The 18,201-nt window shown below is 37.1% G+C and overlaps 1 protein-coding gene across 24 annotated transcripts in view; it reads right to left on the minus strand.

Annotated features, from left to right (window-relative positions):
• LOC126268007 (protein phosphatase 1 regulatory subunit 12C) overlaps positions 1 to 18,201 on the minus strand; it is a 319,893-nt gene that overhangs the window by 106,678 nt on the left and 195,014 nt on the right. For 14 of the 24 annotated variants that reach the window (XM_049973411.1, XM_049973403.1, XM_049973407.1 and 11 more), the window contains 3 exons: positions 16,797 to 16,989; positions 15,191 to 15,352; positions 14,317 to 14,497 (listed from right to left, as the gene is read on the minus strand). In XM_049973411.1, coding sequence (XP_049829368.1) covers positions 14,317 to 14,497; positions 15,191 to 15,352; positions 16,797 to 16,989 — 536 coding nt within the window. The remainder of the gene's footprint in view (positions 1 to 14,316; positions 14,498 to 15,190; positions 15,353 to 16,796; positions 16,990 to 18,201) is intronic. The other 10 variants (XM_049973415.1, XM_049973409.1, XM_049973417.1 and 7 more) reach the window with 1 other exon arrangement.

The raw sequence follows: 18,201 nt of genomic DNA on the forward strand, positions 1-18,201 counted from the left end.
TTCACTCTTCCTACACCTCTTCGTTATCAGGAAAAAGAAAACTTGGTGTTCTACGGATCGGAGCGTGGAATGTCAGATCCCTTAACCGGGCAGGTAGATTAGAAAATATAAAAAGGGAAATGGATAGGTTGAAGTTAGATATAGTGGGAGTTAGTGAACTTCGGTAGTAGGAGGAACAAGACTTTTCATCAGGTGAACACAGGGCTATAAATACAAAATCGAATAAGGGTAATGCAGGAGTAGGTTTAATAATGAATAAAAAAAAAAAAAAAAATAATAATAGGAGTGCGGGTAAGCTACTACAAACAGCATATTGAACACATTATTGTGGCCAAGATAGACACAAAGCCCACGCCTACTACAGTAGTACAAGTTTATATGCCAACTATCTCTGCAGATGATGCAGAAATTGAAGAAATGTATGATGAGATAAAAGAAATTATTCAGGTAGTGAAGGGAGACGAAAATTTAATAGTAATTGGTGACTGGAATTCGGTAGTAGAAAAAGGGAGAGAAGGAAACATAGTAGGTGAATACGGCTTGGGGCTAAGAAATGAAAGGTGAAGCCGTCTGGTAGAGTTTTGCACAGAGCATAACTTAATCATAGCTTAACCTTGGTTCAAGAATCATGAAAGAAGGTTGTATAAATGGAAGAATCCTGGAGATACTAGAAAGTATCAGATAGATTATATAATGGTAAGATAGAGATTTAGGAACCAGGTTTTAAATTGTAAGACATTTCCAGGGGCAGATGTGGACTGACCACAATCTATTGATTATGAACTGTAAATTAAAACTGAAGAAACTGCAAAAAGGTGGAAATTTAAGGAGATGGGACCTGGATAAACTGACTAAACCAGAGATTGTACAGAGTTTCGGGAGAGCATAAGGGAACTATTGACAGGAATGAGAGAAAGAAGTACAGTAGAAGAAGAATGGGTAGCTCAGAGATGAAGTAGTGAAGGCAGAAGAGGATCAAGTAGGTAAAAAGACGAGGGCTAGTAGAACTCCTTGGGTAACAGAAGAAATATTGAATTTAATTGATGAAAGGAGAAAATATAAAAATGCAGTAAATGAAGCAGGCAAAAAGGAATACAAACGTCTCAAAAATGAGATCGACAGGAAGTGCAAAATGGCTAAACAGGGATGGCTAGAGGACAAATGTAAGGATGTAGAAGCTTATCTCACTAGGGGTAAAATAGATACTGCCTACAGGAAAATTAAAGAGACCTTTGGAGAAAAGAGAACCACTTGTATGAATATCAAGAGATCAGATGGAAACCCAGTTCTAAGCACAGAAGGGAAAGCAGAAAGGTGGAAGGAGCATATAGAGGGTCTATACAAGGGCGATGTACTTGAGGACAATATTATGGAAATGGAAGAGGATGTAAATCCAGATGAAATGGGAGATACGATACTGCGTGAAGAGTTTGACAGAGCACTGAAAGACCTGAGTTGAAACAAGGCCCCGGGAGTAGACAACATTCCATTGGAACTACTGATGGCCTTGGGTGAGGCAGTCCTGGCAAAACTCTACCATCTGGTGAGCAAGATGTATGAGACAGGCGAAATACCCTCAGTCTTTAAGAAGAACATAATAATTCCAATCCCAAAGAAAGCAGGCCTTTACAGATGTGAAAATTACCGAACTATCAGTTGAATAAGTCACAGCTGCAAAATACTAACACGAATTCTATACAGACGAATGGAAAAACTGGTAGAAGCCAACCTCGGGGAAGGTCAGTTTGGATTTCGTAGAAATATTGGAACACGTGAGGCAATACTGACCTTACGACTTATCTTAGAAGAAAGATTAAGGAAAGGCAAACCTACGTTTCTAGCATTTGTAGACTTAGAGAAAGGTTTTGACAATGTTGACTGGAATACTCTCTTTCGAATTCTAAAGATGGCAGTGGTAAAATACAGGGAGCGAAAAGCTATTTACAATTTGTACAGAAACCAGATGGCAGTTATAAGAGTCAAGGGGCATGAAAAGGAAGAAGTGGTTGGGAAGGGAGTAAGACAGGGTTGTAGCCTCTCCCCGATGTTATTCAATCTGTATATTGATCAAGCAGTAAAGGAAACAAAAGAAAAATTCGGAGTAGGTATTAAAATCCATGGAGAAGAAATAAAAACTTTGAGGTTCGCCCATGATATTGTAATTCTGTCAGAGACAGCAAAGGACTTGGATGAGCAGTTGAATGGAATGGACAGTGTCTTGAAAGGAGGATACAAGATGAACATCAACAAAAGCAAAACGAGGATAATGGAATGTAGTCGAATTAAGTCGGGTGATGCAGATGGAATTAGATTAGGAAATGAGACACTTAAAGTAGTAAATGAGTTTCGCTATTACGGGAGCAAAATAACTGATGATGGTCGAAGTAGAGAGGATATAGAATGTAGACTTGCAATGGCAAGGAAAGCATTTCTGAAGAAGAAAAATTTGTTAACATCGAGTATAGATTTAAGTGTCAGTTAGTAGTTTCTGAAAGTATTTGTATGGAGTGTAGCTATGTACGAAAGTGAAACATGGACTATAAATAATTTGGACAAGAAGAGAATAGAAGCTTTCGAAATGTGGTGCTACAGAAGAATGCTGAAGATTAGATGGGTAGATCACATAACTAATGAAGAGGTATTGAATAGAATTGGGGAGAAGAGGAGTTTGTGGCACAACTTGACAAAAAGAAGGGATTGGTTGGTAGGACATGTTCTGAGGCATCAAGGGATCACAAATTTAGCATTGGAGGGCAGCGTGGAGGGTAAAATCGTAGAGGGAGACCAAGAGATGAATACACTAAGCAGATTCAGAAGGATGTAGGCTGCAGTAGGTACTGGGAGATGAATCTTGCACAGGATAGAGTATAGAGTAGCTTGGAGAGCTGCATCAAACCAGTCTCAGGACTGAAGACCACCACCACAACAACAACAAGTAACCTTAGGCACAATAAAAAATACCCTTTGCCACTTACTTCATAGTGATTTATGGAAGACAAATGTAAAGGTAGTTGGGTGAAACATGTGAGAGGAAAAGGAAGCCCTGAGGCAGTGAAAGGTAATGACTACAGTCTGAAAAGTACTCTTTAGGAAGGTAGTTGGTATATGTGACTGAGGTCAAAGTAGAGGATAGCGGGGAGTAGAGGGTGTATGTGCATCAGTATTTGTCAGAAAACAGTGGCACCATTTACACTTACTAGGGGACCTTCTGGTCTCAAAAATTAAGTTCGGGATGGGACTTCGCAGGTTAGTAGTATACCTCAAGGGTGCACAATCACACAAGTTTTAAAGTGCAATACACAGAAAATTCTGAAGAAAGGCCTCTGAAGTTTTAAGTGTAGTTCATACGCATCTCATATACAGTAAGAAGTAGTATTCCAGCATACAGATGAAGTAGTGCAGTCAGTAACATGCTAGAATGTCATAGGCCAACACGAGTTTGATCTGCCTGCCGGTTCTATTTCATTTTGTTTTCCTAATTGTTTTAAAAATAACAACTTTTAAATTAAGTTATTGACCTAAAGTATTATCAATTATATCGTAAATAACTATTTTATTCAGTGAAAGACTGTCACAGCTAGTTTAAATGTGAATTACACTCATCAATGTTTTCTTTTTAAAAAGTGGAATAACTTCAAAAGCATTTTTAATGGAGGTAAATTAAAGCATTAATTACTGTCATTACAATGTTATTACAAAATTGGGTGATGATATAAGCTTTGGAAAAATTATAAATGTTTGTTGTAAATTTGAGGAACTGGTGTCTTCTTGGAAAAGCAGAATATAGCTGTTGCATTATTGTATATACGAAAAGGTAGAGGATCGGGAAATAATGGGAAGTGTGAGATCATCCACATGAGTGCTAAAATCAGTCAAATCTACAAGGCCATAAATTCAACTAAATACCTATGAATTACAGTTATTAACAATTTAAATTGGAAAGAATACTCAGAAAATGTTCGTGGGGAAGGCAAACCAGAGACTGCGTTTTATTGGCAGAACACTTAGAAAATATAACAGATCTACTAAAGAGACTGCCTACACTACACTTGTCCATGTACTGCTACCCACGGTATGGGATCCTTACCAGATAGGATTAACAGAGTACGCCAGAAAATTCAAAGAAGAGCAGCACATTTTATGTGATCGTGAAGTAAGGGGGAAAATGTCATTGACATGAGAAGCAATTTAGGATAGACACCATTGAAACAATGGCATTTTTCACCAATTTTCCGTCACCAACTTTCTGATCTGAATGTGAAAATATTTTATTGATGCCAACCTACATAGGCAGAAATGGCCATCATAATAAAAATAAGGGAAATCAGGGCTCACACGGAAAGACACACGTGTTCGCGTTTTCTGCATGCTGTTCGAGAGTGGAATAATAGAAGATTATTGTGAAGGTGAGTTGATGAACCCTATGCCAACCACTTAGGAGTGATTTGCATAGTATCGATGTAATGTAGATGTGAATGTGGATGTGGATGTAGGCCCGCATAGATCTAATCATGCGATGGGCCTTACCTGCTACAAAGCCAGTTCATCCCCGACTTTTGCAGAGATTGCTGTGAAATATAATCAGAATTTTTACAAAATTGTGAATTAAAAATGCGTGTCAATGAAGACAATGTGAAAGTATCAGAAGCTGCACATCAATTATACAGAGAAGTGTCGAAGGTGATGTTACAAGATGCAGTTGTTTATTACGACAGCTAGTGTGCTGCAAATAATTTGATTGCATCAGAATATTCAAAAACAAGCAGACACTTTTTGAACCCAGACATTAGAATTGATACTGAATTCTACCAAAGATTTTGTTATCACTATTGATGAGGCAGGTATTTAAAAATTTATTTTTCTCTCTATTTTTACAATTTTGAATTTTTTTCTTTCCAGGATGTTAGTATCAGTCAGTGTATAACAGGATTCTAGCTGTCAAAGGAAGTGAAATTATTTTCGTCAAAAGACCCGGATTGAATAAAGTAACGCATGCCTATACCACTCAACATGCTCTCGCTCTGCCTGGAAACATCCTACCTTAAGTGTGAGTTTGTTCACAAGAGCAAACCAGTAACACTGGTCCCAGAGTTTAAAAAACAGTTAAAGAATATGAGTAAAATTGTAACAACTTTGTAACATCATCTTCAAAATCTGGCAAACTAGCGACGGAACTGTATACTGACTTTCTCAACCAGTGTTTGAAATCTTGTGTGGTTGAAGAAAGGTTTCCGTTAATTACCAACTCTTAGGGTGGACAAGCAAAGCCTCAATTATACAACAAAATCTTTCCGGGTGATGAGAAATCATGAACTTATAAAATTAAAGTGATTCCTCTGAAATGAACTCCCACTTGTTCAACCATGTAATGTTTATTTTTACAGACAAGTAAAAACTCTGATGTAGGGTATACAAGATTGCACTTATCTTACTGAAAATAATAGGCAAATTCTTGTGAAGACTATATAAAAATACAATCAATCTGCCATCACCAATTTTTTAGGAAATGATCCGATATGCTTGGTATGCTTCCAGGCTTTCTAATGAAAGATTTCAGAAACATCGAAGTGCGAAGTGGTTTCTGTAAACAATCGTCCTTCATAAATTATGCAAGATGTCCAATTTTTTGTTTGTTTTCAATGTTTTGACGACAATTATCATTCTAGTGGTTAAACATAAAATATAATACTGAAAAATGAGCACAATACTGTAAAAGTATTTATAATTGAAACTCCACCCAGAATTTTGCGACTGTGGTAATTAATTTACCTCCATTAAATTTGCATTTGAGATTGTTCAACTTTAAAAGAAAATATTGATGAGTGTAATTCACATTTTAACTAACTGTGACAGCCATTTGATAAACAAAATAAAATTATTGATGATTTAATTGATAATACTGTATGTCATTAACTTTTAAATAAAATTGTTATATTAAAAAAAAAATAAGAAAAAATAGTAAAATAAAATAAAGCCTGCCCGTAGGATTGAACCAAATTTATCACATTAAATTCTGGTACGCTACTGACTGAGCTATTTAACCTGTATGCGAAAATACTACTTAGATATGAGGTACCCATGAACTATGCTTAAAACTTTAGAGCCCTTTTCTTTCCAGATGTGCACTTTAAGAATTCTAGAAGTGGACATCCTTGAGGTATACTGGTAACTTGTGAAGTCTCATCTTGAACTGAATTTCCAAGACCGTAAGGTCCCCTTGTTAGAGCAGAGACTAGCAAGGGAGAAACTTTTCTTTTTTTAGGGGTGAGGGAGTGGGGGGGGGGGGGGGGGGTGATTGACACGAGGAAACTAACAACAACATGTGGAGGGCAGAATGAAGTCTCTTATGGGTTGGGAGAGGGGAGAATAGAGTACCTAAGTGAAGGGCTTCAGTCCGGTTTGCCTCCAGGAGACCTAGTACATTTCTGTCAGAGGGGGACTGTGGGACGAAGGTTTACAAGAAAGTAAGTTGGTTGGGGACCAAACAGCAAGGTACCATAATCTAAGTTGGCAACAGCCAAGGAAGGAACTACAGAAACAGCACAGTCCCATCAAGGGGAAGGGAAAACAGCCAAACAAAGAGGTAAAAAGAATGTCGAGGCAGCAGGGAGAGTAAAGAACAGGATGCGTGGAGGACGGTGACAGCGGGAGCTGGGGGACCCCAGACACGCTACACACGTTTACCACAATGCAACAAATAATCTACTGATGTTCATTCCATACTAAATTCACGTTACTCAAATTTGTCCGAAGTGCCTACCATGAGAAGATGTACATATATTCCTAGGACTACAATTCTACTGCCAACGCAATTTCCATTTTAAAAAGAAGTGAAGCTGACATCAATCAAAACCCTGTTGGAGGATTGTGCTCTTATTGTCCTCTGGTGTTTGAACTGACTTACTAGTCAGTTCTATGGGGAGGCAACAGTTTACCGTGGAGTCATAACCATGATGCAACTGTCATTTATCATGTCAGGAAGCTTGCCAAAGTAAGACAGACAAGTTAAAAAAAGAAAAAAAATCCCAGATTTCCCAGTTAAAAGTATATTTTCTCCAGGGTGAAAACACACTTTTCCCGTGTTAAGTGACAGTATACTTTCCATCTTACTGCAAAACTTCTCAATCCTTTGAATGGTTATGGTGTTATACACCAGTGTGGAACTTCCTGGTACTTTAGAAGACTTACCTTGGGGAGGGGAGTGTACCTTTGGGAAAGATCTTTGGTGTGCAGTAACATGTACGCTGCGTATTTTCGTGTTATGGAAGTTTAAATTAGAATTCCACTAACCACTGCATGTTGCAATATTTCCCTGCGACCTTTTAGATACAGATTTGTTCCAGCAGTTTCCAGAGTGTGACAGGTAACAGGTGTCACTGCACTTGCGCAGCTGCAGTGACGTAAGAAGTCCGTATGTTCGTACGTGTAAAACATCTAAAGATCTTACATTACGTCATAAAAGAAACGAGACATCAGAGGATACTACAAGAGCATCAGGATTTCGTGAACCATTCTAAAATGCATAGTTCAGCTGAAAGTGCACATTCGTATTTGTTCAGATTCCCAATGAAGTAAGCCTCGACCTGATATTAAGCTTTTCAGTGTGGTATTTGGGATGTAAATTTTCTTGAAGTACCAGTACTGTATTATCACATGTTTGGTTCTTTATTATGGCATAGCACCATACATGCTAGGACATGAAAATGTGCACTTGAAATGCAGTTAACAGTTGAAACTTCCCAATTGTGTGGAATTAAACGATTCGTTTCAAATAAATTGACTGTCTCAGTGGAAAAGATTAATAGAAGCCACATTTCTTTAGCAAACCTACAAAAAATAACTTCATTGTTCTGCAAGGTGATTAATGCTAACAACACATTTTAGCCTTTCGTAATTATGTGAATGTATTTTAATTCACTTGCTCCTGGCCACAGAAATCCATTCTGTTTTTATTTGACCTGGGAGCAATAAACAAAGAGGGAACAGCAAAATCTCTAAACGTAAACAAGGGTCACGTGGAGACTACTCCACCTCCTCACTGTAACTCACTACTACTCTGCGCACCAGCACCAGTTTTACGATATTTCCGAACCAGGGCACTACTAGATAGTGTTCCCATTCAAATTTGTTCAAATTCTAAAATACTGCCACTACATATCTATCTTCCAGACTGTAGTTTGCAAACCATTCTATTCGCAATGCTGCCTCCTTCGAATAATTATTGCTCTTAATGTTAATAATTATTACTATTATGTTAATAATTACTGGTGTTAATGAAAAAAACACCACCGCCAACTAAAACTGCATCTTCTAGCAAGCTGAGTGTTATCCATTGTAATGCATGCAATGTGATTTGTAATTTCAGTTCTAGCAACAGTGCTTCATGCATTACAGTAGCTTTTCCTCATCACATTATTAACTCTATTTAGAAGAAATGTTAACAGTTAAAGTGACATTCTAAGATAATTAAAAGAACTTCTTGGATCTTCCATTATAAATTATTTCAGCAAGGTTGCTGAGTAACTGAGCTGACATCTTTTCTTCATCCAGTCACGAATCGAGACATGTTTATCATTTTTTCCTTGAGCAGCAATTCCATGCAACAAACTTTAACTCGATCACAACTCGTGGACGTGCAGCTAATGAAACTTTCATTACAGACATGACTCAGGAACCCACAAAATGATGAAATTGAAATGTATACTTGTTTCCCCAGGCCTAAAATCATATATGAAACCATTTGCAGGGAACTCAATTCACACAAGGAGTGGTGCAACCCCAATATCATTGCGCAAACTAGGCTTAATGTTTTTCAAACCACCACCTGCAATATTTTCCCTTGACCTGTTAGAATTAGGTTTGTTTCAGCAGTTGGCAGCTACGATGACGTAGGAAGCTCGAATGTTTATACATTAAAAGATCTTACATTATGTCCTAAAAGAAACAAGACATCAGAGGATACTCCAAGAGCATCCTAATTTAATGAACCATACTGAAAAGCATTATTCGGCTTATAGTGCATATTCTCATGTCCAGATTCACAATGAAGTACGTCTCAACCCGATATTAAGTTTTTCAGTGCGGTTTTCGAGATGTAAATTTTCTTTGAGTAACAGTACTGTATGATCTCGTGTTTGGTTCTTTATTATGGCACAATGCCATATGTGCTAGAAGATGAAAATATGCACTTGAAATGCAGTGAACAGTTGGAATACCCAACAGTGGGGAATTAAACTCTTCATTTCAAATAAATTGACTGTCTCAGCAGAAAAGATTAATAGAGGCCAAATTTCTTTAGCAAACTGACAAAAATAACTTCATTGTTCTACCAAGGCGATTAATGCTAGACTGTCAGAAAGGTGGAAATAAAATAAATCTGAAACTACCAACATGTTAGCCCTTCATAATTATGTAAATGTATTTTAATTCACTTGATAACCTCTCGGCCATAGAAATCTGTTTTGTTTTCATTTGACGTGAGAGAAATAACCGAACTGAAACAGCAAAGTCACTAAACATGAACACGGGTCACATGGAGACTACCCACCTCGCTACTACAAGTCAAATTGCTCTACACACCTGCCCTGGATCTATGATAATTCCGAACGATCCCCCCCCCCCCCCCCCCTCCCCAAGCGTTTGAGATAGTAGAACGCCAAAAATTAAAAAAACCTGCCTTTTCACAAAATTTTCATTTTGTAGTGCACATCTTTCTGAACAGCCTGATACATAAAGCGTATATGTTCGAGAAAATGTAGGACATGTTATTTGGTCTTAAGTTTGCCAAAGTGCAACGGCACGCCTCTCCACACAGCATTCTTCTATCACGTGTCACTGCATTTCGCTCTTGGAATTCAAACGTGTATATTTTGTAATGGATGTCATCAAATTATATTCAGGACAGTGGAAATTAATATGTCCTGTGGTGCCTCTACTGCTCACAGTTGGCCGCTTTGACATCCTGCCACCCCCCCATTTTTCAAAAAAAAAAAAAAAAAAAAAAAAAAAAACGCCGCAATTAATACTTGATGGGATTATTTGTAACCGGGAGATCAAGAACTCTTCAGAAAATGTGCACTCATTACTGCCTATTGGCTAATAACTTGCTGTTTTGTGTGACATAAAAGCAAATATAAGGTACATAAAACTGCGAAGAAAAGAGACAACCAAGACAGTACACATTTCTTCAATCCTTACATCCTAGCATCTTTTCTCTCTAATCTTGCTACAGCTTTACATGACGTGCTTTCGTTCTTGAGAAACGATCTATTATCTCATCAAAGTTCGTCAAATGTTTTGCTACATGAAAATTCAAAATGTCGTCGTCTAATATTGAAACGCTGTTATTACAAATAGTACCCACGACTAATGTGATTTCTCAATCTGATTATGTCTCTTTTGTCACTGTCTGCTAGATGACATGAAATATGCCCCTCTAATATTGCAGCAATTTTAACAAACACCAAATAAATGAGACTGTTTTGGCACAAATGGTCATTTTTATAGCACGACAGAACATAATTCATGAATTACCAATATCAAATACCTATTAGGGTCTACTAAAGGCAAAAAGCTTTATGTTAAGAATAGTTTCACATTTCATTCACACACTCCAGCTTCTCAAATATGAAATCAACTCCCAGAATAGAACTTGAGCAGCTGCTAGCTGGGGACTGTACAACTGGCCATTACTAGAGTAGCAATCTGGCCAAAACTTTCCTGTCTAAAGTTCAATTTCTTGGAGACATCACAAAAATAATACATGATCTTTCTTATTTGTTATTCCTGTCTGTTGTTTATTTCCACTCTGGTAGTCTGAATCTACGGATTTCGCTAGTAATTATAAGCTGATCGATCATTCGCTAACCCAGTCAACACATAACACACAGTGACTGGCATTCACCCGTTTGACTTTATTGCACTCAGGTAATACACCTCGTCCCCTTCTGTCTGCAGGAAAGTTTGTTTATAAATGCGACAGATTCCTCTGGCAGAGACATCACGTACACTATGCACTCATTCAAAAATCAACTTATGGTTCACTCATAACTCAATAAGGGAAGTGTTCAAAAACGTTAATAAATAAACATGGATACTTTTCAAAATGATATGAATAATTGCTAGACCAACGTGCACTGGATGTTAGGCGCTCTGAGAAACAAGATTTTTTCCCCTCAAGAACACGAATTTGGTGGCCCCATCCCCTCATGAAATCGCCACTCGAGGCAGACGTGACGGTTCTCGCTTCCCCCCCTCAGGTACTAGATCCAGGCCTGTTACGCATGTGTGAATCTGGCACCTTGGGCACGCCCATAAAATTTTTCCGAGTAGCATCTGGCTACTTGCTGCTACTGCTTATACAGGTAACAGCTACACTTCTGTAGCCAGAAGTGGGAGAAGGTACTATCCATATGCGACTCAACTGCGCATGAGCTCGCTCGCAAACTGATCGAATGATTTTAATGGAAACAGTTGAGAAGTCACGCTCCTATGAAGCGATTTGTTGTTATAAGGCATTACATAGCCTTCCTAAAGCCTTTGACACATTTTGCTGTTCACAGATGCTTGTATGAGCACTGTGTTTCGTCATCGTGTGTGACACATTTCCTTTGCAACTGAATTTTACATTCTTTTTTCCTCTCGTTCATGTTTTATTGCTGCAGTAGTGGGATACAGTAATATCTTTTGTTAGAGTATCGGTTCTTATGAGGTAAAATTACAAAAATTCACCGTATTTACTCGAATCTAAGCCACACTTTTTTTCCGGTTTTTGTAATCCAAAAAACCGCCTGCGAGTTAGAATCGCTTGCAAAGTAAATGGAAGTTCTGAAAAATGTTGGTAGGTGCCGCCACAACTAATTTCTGCCATTGAATATATGTAGCGCTACACAGGCATGCTTAGCAGGAACAAGAGAGAGAGAGAGAGAGAGAGAGAGAGAGAGAGAGAGAGAGAGAGAGTTTGGACCACTGCATTTTCATACATTATCCAACGAAGTAAATACAAATTCCGTAGTTCATCTTCGAATGTGGCAGCATTTCAATGTACTATGAAAATCCGACTGGCAAGACTATTTGGGATGTTTGTCAATATGGTCAACTCTACGTTCTGAATTTTTTCCTACCTGTGAGAACAGATGGTTGCTAATAGGAACTTTTATGAATTGTGAATTACATGCAGTATTCTCTTCACCAAAAGAATAATACGAATATAAACATTTTGCCATGTATTCTTTCGTATTTGCTGCTATCTCATTTAAATCCTGTCTGCCTAATAAACTACAAAACTAGAGTGAAACAACAGCAAACGTGGGAGAATATACATATCATGTCATTTTTATATTCGTATTATTCTTATGTTGAATAGTGATACAGTCAGAAATGAAGCACACAGTTGACTAGATTTTTAAATCTGAGATGACTAATTTCTGTGCAGAGTGTTATGTACTAGTTATGTACTAAAGAGGCGCCTGCAAAGATTTTCAAACGGAGAAAAGTTTTCGCTAAACTCTCGTTCAGATCATCATCTATCATACGCAGTCTATTATTTGGTTCTTGCAGCAGTGTAAGTAACAAAAAATAGCAGTCTCTTGCCATTGTTTCGCTAATGAGACGATTCCTCTCTTTTTTTATTGTGAGTGGCGGTAGTGTGCACAAAAGCGAGCCATGCCACGAGTGGCGACAGGCCATAAACACTCATTATCAGAATGCGACAAACAATGCACGACACAGTACAGTAATGCATTTTTAGCTTAGAGTGACGTAAACACCTATAACAAAGAGAACGGCACTTATCAGATCAAAGAAAAATAAGCAATAAATTCAAACCAGACAAAGCACGTGATAAAGGAAGGGTACCCGTATAAATACGGACAAAGTGCCTGATGCATAGCAAAGGCTACCTGGTAAAGCTTAACTGTTAAGCTTACGAACCAAACCAAACTACTGTAGCTGTATCGTCATTCATTCGACCTAAATCGTGTCTCATATTACCTAAAACTCTTCTCTGCCCTTGAATTTCGAGTCACAGATTTCAGCTGCGGCTTAGATTCGGGAAATTTTTTTTTCCTTGATTTAGAGTCTCATTTTTCAGGTGTGGCTTAGATTCGAGTAAATACGGTAACTGAAAACTAAAACAAAGAAAAAATTCCAGGGTTTTTCCTGGGTATCCTGGTTGTCCCCCTGTCTCCAACATACCCATCACTCTGCCACTTTCCTGAATTTAACACCCATTAACAATCACCATATTCTTAATTATAAAATCATTGTTTACTAATTTATTTATTCCCCCTTTATTTTTAAGGATTTCTTCTTTCCTCTTGTTTCTCAGTTGCCCACTTTTCTCTTATTTCTCACTTCAATTTTTCTACCCCCTTTCATATATCTCCCTCATTAATCTTTTATTTCTGATAATGTATCTTCTATTATACGTGAACTGAAGCTGGCACAGTGATTATTCTTGTATAAAATGTAACATATCTTTACAAGAATTTGTCACAGATCTTCGATATCATAATACAAAGCCTTACAAATGTACAACCAGAGAACCACTTTTTCTGAAACCCTCTTCTTAATTTTTGTCTCCTCCTCTTCATCCTTGTCTTTCTGAACCTGAGAGATCCCAGTAACTACTACACCCCCCCCCCCCCCCACCCCCACTCCCACATACACCTTTCCAGCCCTACTGTCTCAAATCAATTCCCCTTTCTCTCTGAACAATGAATGTACCTCTTTTGAAAGTTAGGATTAGTACTGTTGATTAGTCTTTCTATTGGCAGCACCAGGAACTTCCTATTTTGAATGCTCTAATGCCGAGCTATTCAGTCCTGATAAATTGAATTACTGAGATAAAAGTAATTTTTAACACTTATTTGAGGAGTTGTAAACTTTCTTTGTAACTGACGTAGATGACAATGCACCACTTTATGTGACATCTTTTTCTCGTTGTATTTAGTGTTGTTAATAAACTGTTAGTGACAAGAGAGAAAATAGTGAAGAAATCTTAACATATAAAATTGACCAAAGACCTTTTATGAAGAAGCTAGGAGACAAGTACAGGTTATGTAACTGAAAATTATAGTGTATTTGGAAAAGTCGTTGGTTAAATTGAAGAAAATAATTTGAAGAACAACAAATGACAAAAAATTAGTTCCTACTTCTACACTGGAGTTGTCAAATACACTTTAACATTGTGTATCTTATTCAGGTATAACTATTAACAGCTGATGTGGCACATTCATGATAAGTTAATGCAGTTACTTGGAATTTTTTCACAAAGAATGTGAAAGTGGTAACAACCATCTAATGTATCTTACGTACCTCTGTCGTCTGGTGGCTTCGATTGTCGCCTAAGTGCTATTGTTACAGTAGTATCGACAGATGATGGGTCAACTGGTGCAGAGGATGGTCGCACTGGAGTACTTCCCGATGTCCTCCTAACATACGTTGTAGCAGCCGTGTCATTTGGAGTACTTTTGCTACGTGCATCTTCCAATAGAAACTGGAAAAGAAATTTATTACATGTACTTCATGAAGTAATTTTAATACTCTCTAAAAATAAAAGCGGCATGCAATTTATATATCAGGCGTTGTCTATCAAAACGGAAAAGAAAATTTTTCGACACTTCTAAAGAAACAACAACACACACATCATTTTCAAAATGGATACCATGTATTGTACAAAAATCTACCAACAAAATAGATCGGCCCTTTGCATATCCAGGTCACTAGCTCAAATGAGTTTCTGAAAACAAAGAGAATTCTGTTTGCATTTTTGTAAATACTTGTCATGCGACATAAGAACACACAAAATATTCCAAGATCAGATAACTGCTCTAGTTTCACCTTCTCCCTTTCCAGCATTTTTTTCCAACCCGAATAGAAATCATGCACAAAAGATGTAATTCTGAATAACTACAACTCTACATTATTACAACGACTATATGTGAAGGAAGTAGATAATTGAAAGGAACAGTGTGTTAATAACAGAAAGTCTACAGTAACAATACCCTAAAAATAAACATGCACAGCTTATTTTAAATAATCAGCCGTAAGACAGGCAGAGAGACAAAACTACAATAGAAACTTTAGTGAACAGAATTACTGCACCAGTGATATCTAACAGGTTGAGAAGAGAAGTCTACTACAAAGCAGAAACTACTGGGTGTACTGGAAGAAGCAACTGTCAGCACACCTTATTCCTGTCACCGTTATCAACCCTAAGCCTCCAAGAGGGTCGTCGCTCTTGGTGTACTTCCTCTTCTTTTCCACCTGTTGCCACACTCTTTGAAGGCACTGTTGGGCTTGCTGTAGTTATTGTTGCAGTAATTGATGGTGAGTTAGTAACAGCAGGAAGCTGTGGAAACCGAATATCAGAAATGACACCTTTATAACGTGGCGCTGTATTAGTACACACTACATTTAACCCAAGCAAGTAATACGTTCAATAATTCCACACCCTGACAGCCAAAATTAAAATATCTGAAAACTGGAAAATAGTAGGACAAGTTCAAGTAGCCATCTGTGAATTTTTATGCACTCCAACTCCACGTACATTTGAATCTTCATTCTCTTTTCATCTGCCTATCAAATTACAGTTGTTCTGTTCTTGCTTTCATTTCGTATGGAACAGTTTACAACTGAAGAAATTTGTTAGCACTAACTCCTTGTCATTAACATCCATTTCAGTCAAGGACAAGGTTTGCGCTGTGGTTCTGCTGGTGTACACCATGGCAGTCTTCTAAATAAAATTTTGAGAAACAATTTCAGTTCAGACAACAGTCAACTATAGCATTTTTAAAGTTTATGACTCTTCTTAATTGATACTTTCTGTAGTAGTCACACACTTCATAATAAGTTTCTGAAAATGTTCTAGAAATGTTGGAAGCACCATTTGTTAGCCATGTGTACACAATAACCCCCAAAAAAATGTAAAGGACACTTCATGTGTATGTAATGGCTGGTTTGATGAAACAAACAAAGAAGAGAATAAAGGTACAAATCGATTTTTTTTAATGAAATGATTTAATACAGGCAAACTGCACAGACAACCTATAAAATCGTAAGTTGTTACATATAAGAGTGCCAACATATTGGAATGTAGACACCACCAAGACATATTTCTTAACTTTTAGAGCTTCTAACTTACATCAATACAGGCAGACTTGTGTGTTTGGTAGCTCAGTGTAAAACTGAACACAGAGCACCACACTAAATACTTAGGCAAATCTAAATATATTCCTTGAGAACTATCAAAATTGAAATGCCAGTGAATATGTTGATAATGCAAGAATCTTTTTTGTAATATCTAGCTTATTGGATTCCAATCAGATCAACATGTGTATCCTTTGACTAAGCAGCAAACAAACACCAACAAATTTCCTAAAATTATTTCTCATGAAATTTTTGTTCCCATGTTTTGTATTTTTCTCTCCATGCTTTGCAGTTGCACAATTGTGTCTGCCCCACAAGCCAACTGCCTTCTTATCATTCCTAAACATTAATTATCTTTTTGTTTTATCTAATAATTAATGCCAAAACTCAAAATGAATTCTACACAGAGTTTTGAGTAAACAATATTTACTTTTCGAATACCTGATAAGCACTGAATAAAAATATTGCCACTTTGTGGTAAACAAATACAGTTTCTACGGTTAATTGCAAACTACAGGATACCCATTTTCTACATGGAAAGGAGAAGTTTCTGTTTTATTCCTCACTGGGACATGAAAGAGGAGGGAGATGGAGACCAGAGAAAGGAAGAGGGGCGGGGCTTGTATTCATATACTTTTAACACACACCTGTTCATTATTGCTCAATTGCTGTGTTGCTTGTTGAAGCTGCTGCTGATTTTTTCGTTTTACCAGCTGCTCTGCAGACTTTATTTCTTCTAAAGTGACACCTTGAGTGGATCGTCGTGTTTCACGAACACGTTTTGCATGTGCTTTCCTTTGCGTTTCTGATTCCTCATCACGAACAGGTGGGACAAAGGATCTGAAATAAATGAATATTTTAACAACTATATAAATTCGATTAAATGTATACCTACTACCTTCACATTAGTATTCTATGATAAACGGTGCCTCTAATTTTTTCATTTTAATTAGTCCAGTCTTATTTTATTATATTCTCAATGCTTTCATATTGGGGATTCATTTTCTCTTTTCCTGTTACAAACATATGTAATCATGTTCACCTTACAATGCTGCAGACTGATGGGATAAGACAAGGCTAAAAATGCACTTTTTTCTCACCTTACAGTAGCAGTATGTGTGGTCCTAAAAGGAATTAGTAGTGTTACACAAGCTATAATTTATCTTGGGGTAAAAACTTTAAAAAATTTTAACTTTGCAAATGGAGAGAAACGTTTTTTCATTACAAATAAAAAATTACTTCCTACAATTTTACAAATGAGAAAGCAAACAAAACTTATGAACTAATGTACACTTGCATGGGCTTCTTTAATGCTTTAAAATGTCTCTTCTGACAGTATTTAATGCCATAGAGGAAGTCAACCTCTCAGGCTGCTGCACATTACATTATGAATACTTATTTTTATGGTACTTCAACTGCAGTGAAAAAGGGCCTACTCTTAACACTGAAACACTAGCTTCCATGGTAGAATGACTGCTGCTTAAGACAGCCTCTTCTGGAACAAGATCAGGTCGGAAAACCTATCTATTTTCTTTGTAGTTCCACCACTTTTGAACACTGTTTCAAAGTTAAATTAACAGAGCCATGTTATCTATGATATTAGTCATTTAAGAGTGAGGGGAATGGGCAGTGGTAGTTCAGAGTTAAATGCAGCAGTATGTTTCCTGTGGTTGAGATATTACACATTACCTCAGTTGCTCATTGAATGGAAAGGAATTGAAGTCTTTATCTTTCTGGTTGTCTTTAATCTGAAATCATCTCATTCACCTTCATTCTGCTTTAAAAAACAATCCGACAAGAACCAAACTGTTTGAAAGGCTTCTGCAAACTAAGTTACAATTCTACACTTCTTTATTGCAACTGAGAAACAATTCTAACTCTATATAAATGACACACACAGTTTGTATTCAAGTAATGTTAACATTAATATCTCCATAAAAATTAGAAAAAATCATTTTACCAGCACAAACATGGTAATAATGTGGGCATTTAACTTATGTTGTGTGCAGAAATATAAACATCACAATACCGTATTTACCCTAGTATAAGACA

This window comes from Schistocerca gregaria, chromosome 4 (genome assembly GCF_023897955.1).
Source record: "Schistocerca gregaria isolate iqSchGreg1 chromosome 4, iqSchGreg1.2, whole genome shotgun sequence".
Taxonomy (NCBI): domain Eukaryota; kingdom Metazoa; phylum Arthropoda; class Insecta; order Orthoptera; family Acrididae; genus Schistocerca; species Schistocerca gregaria.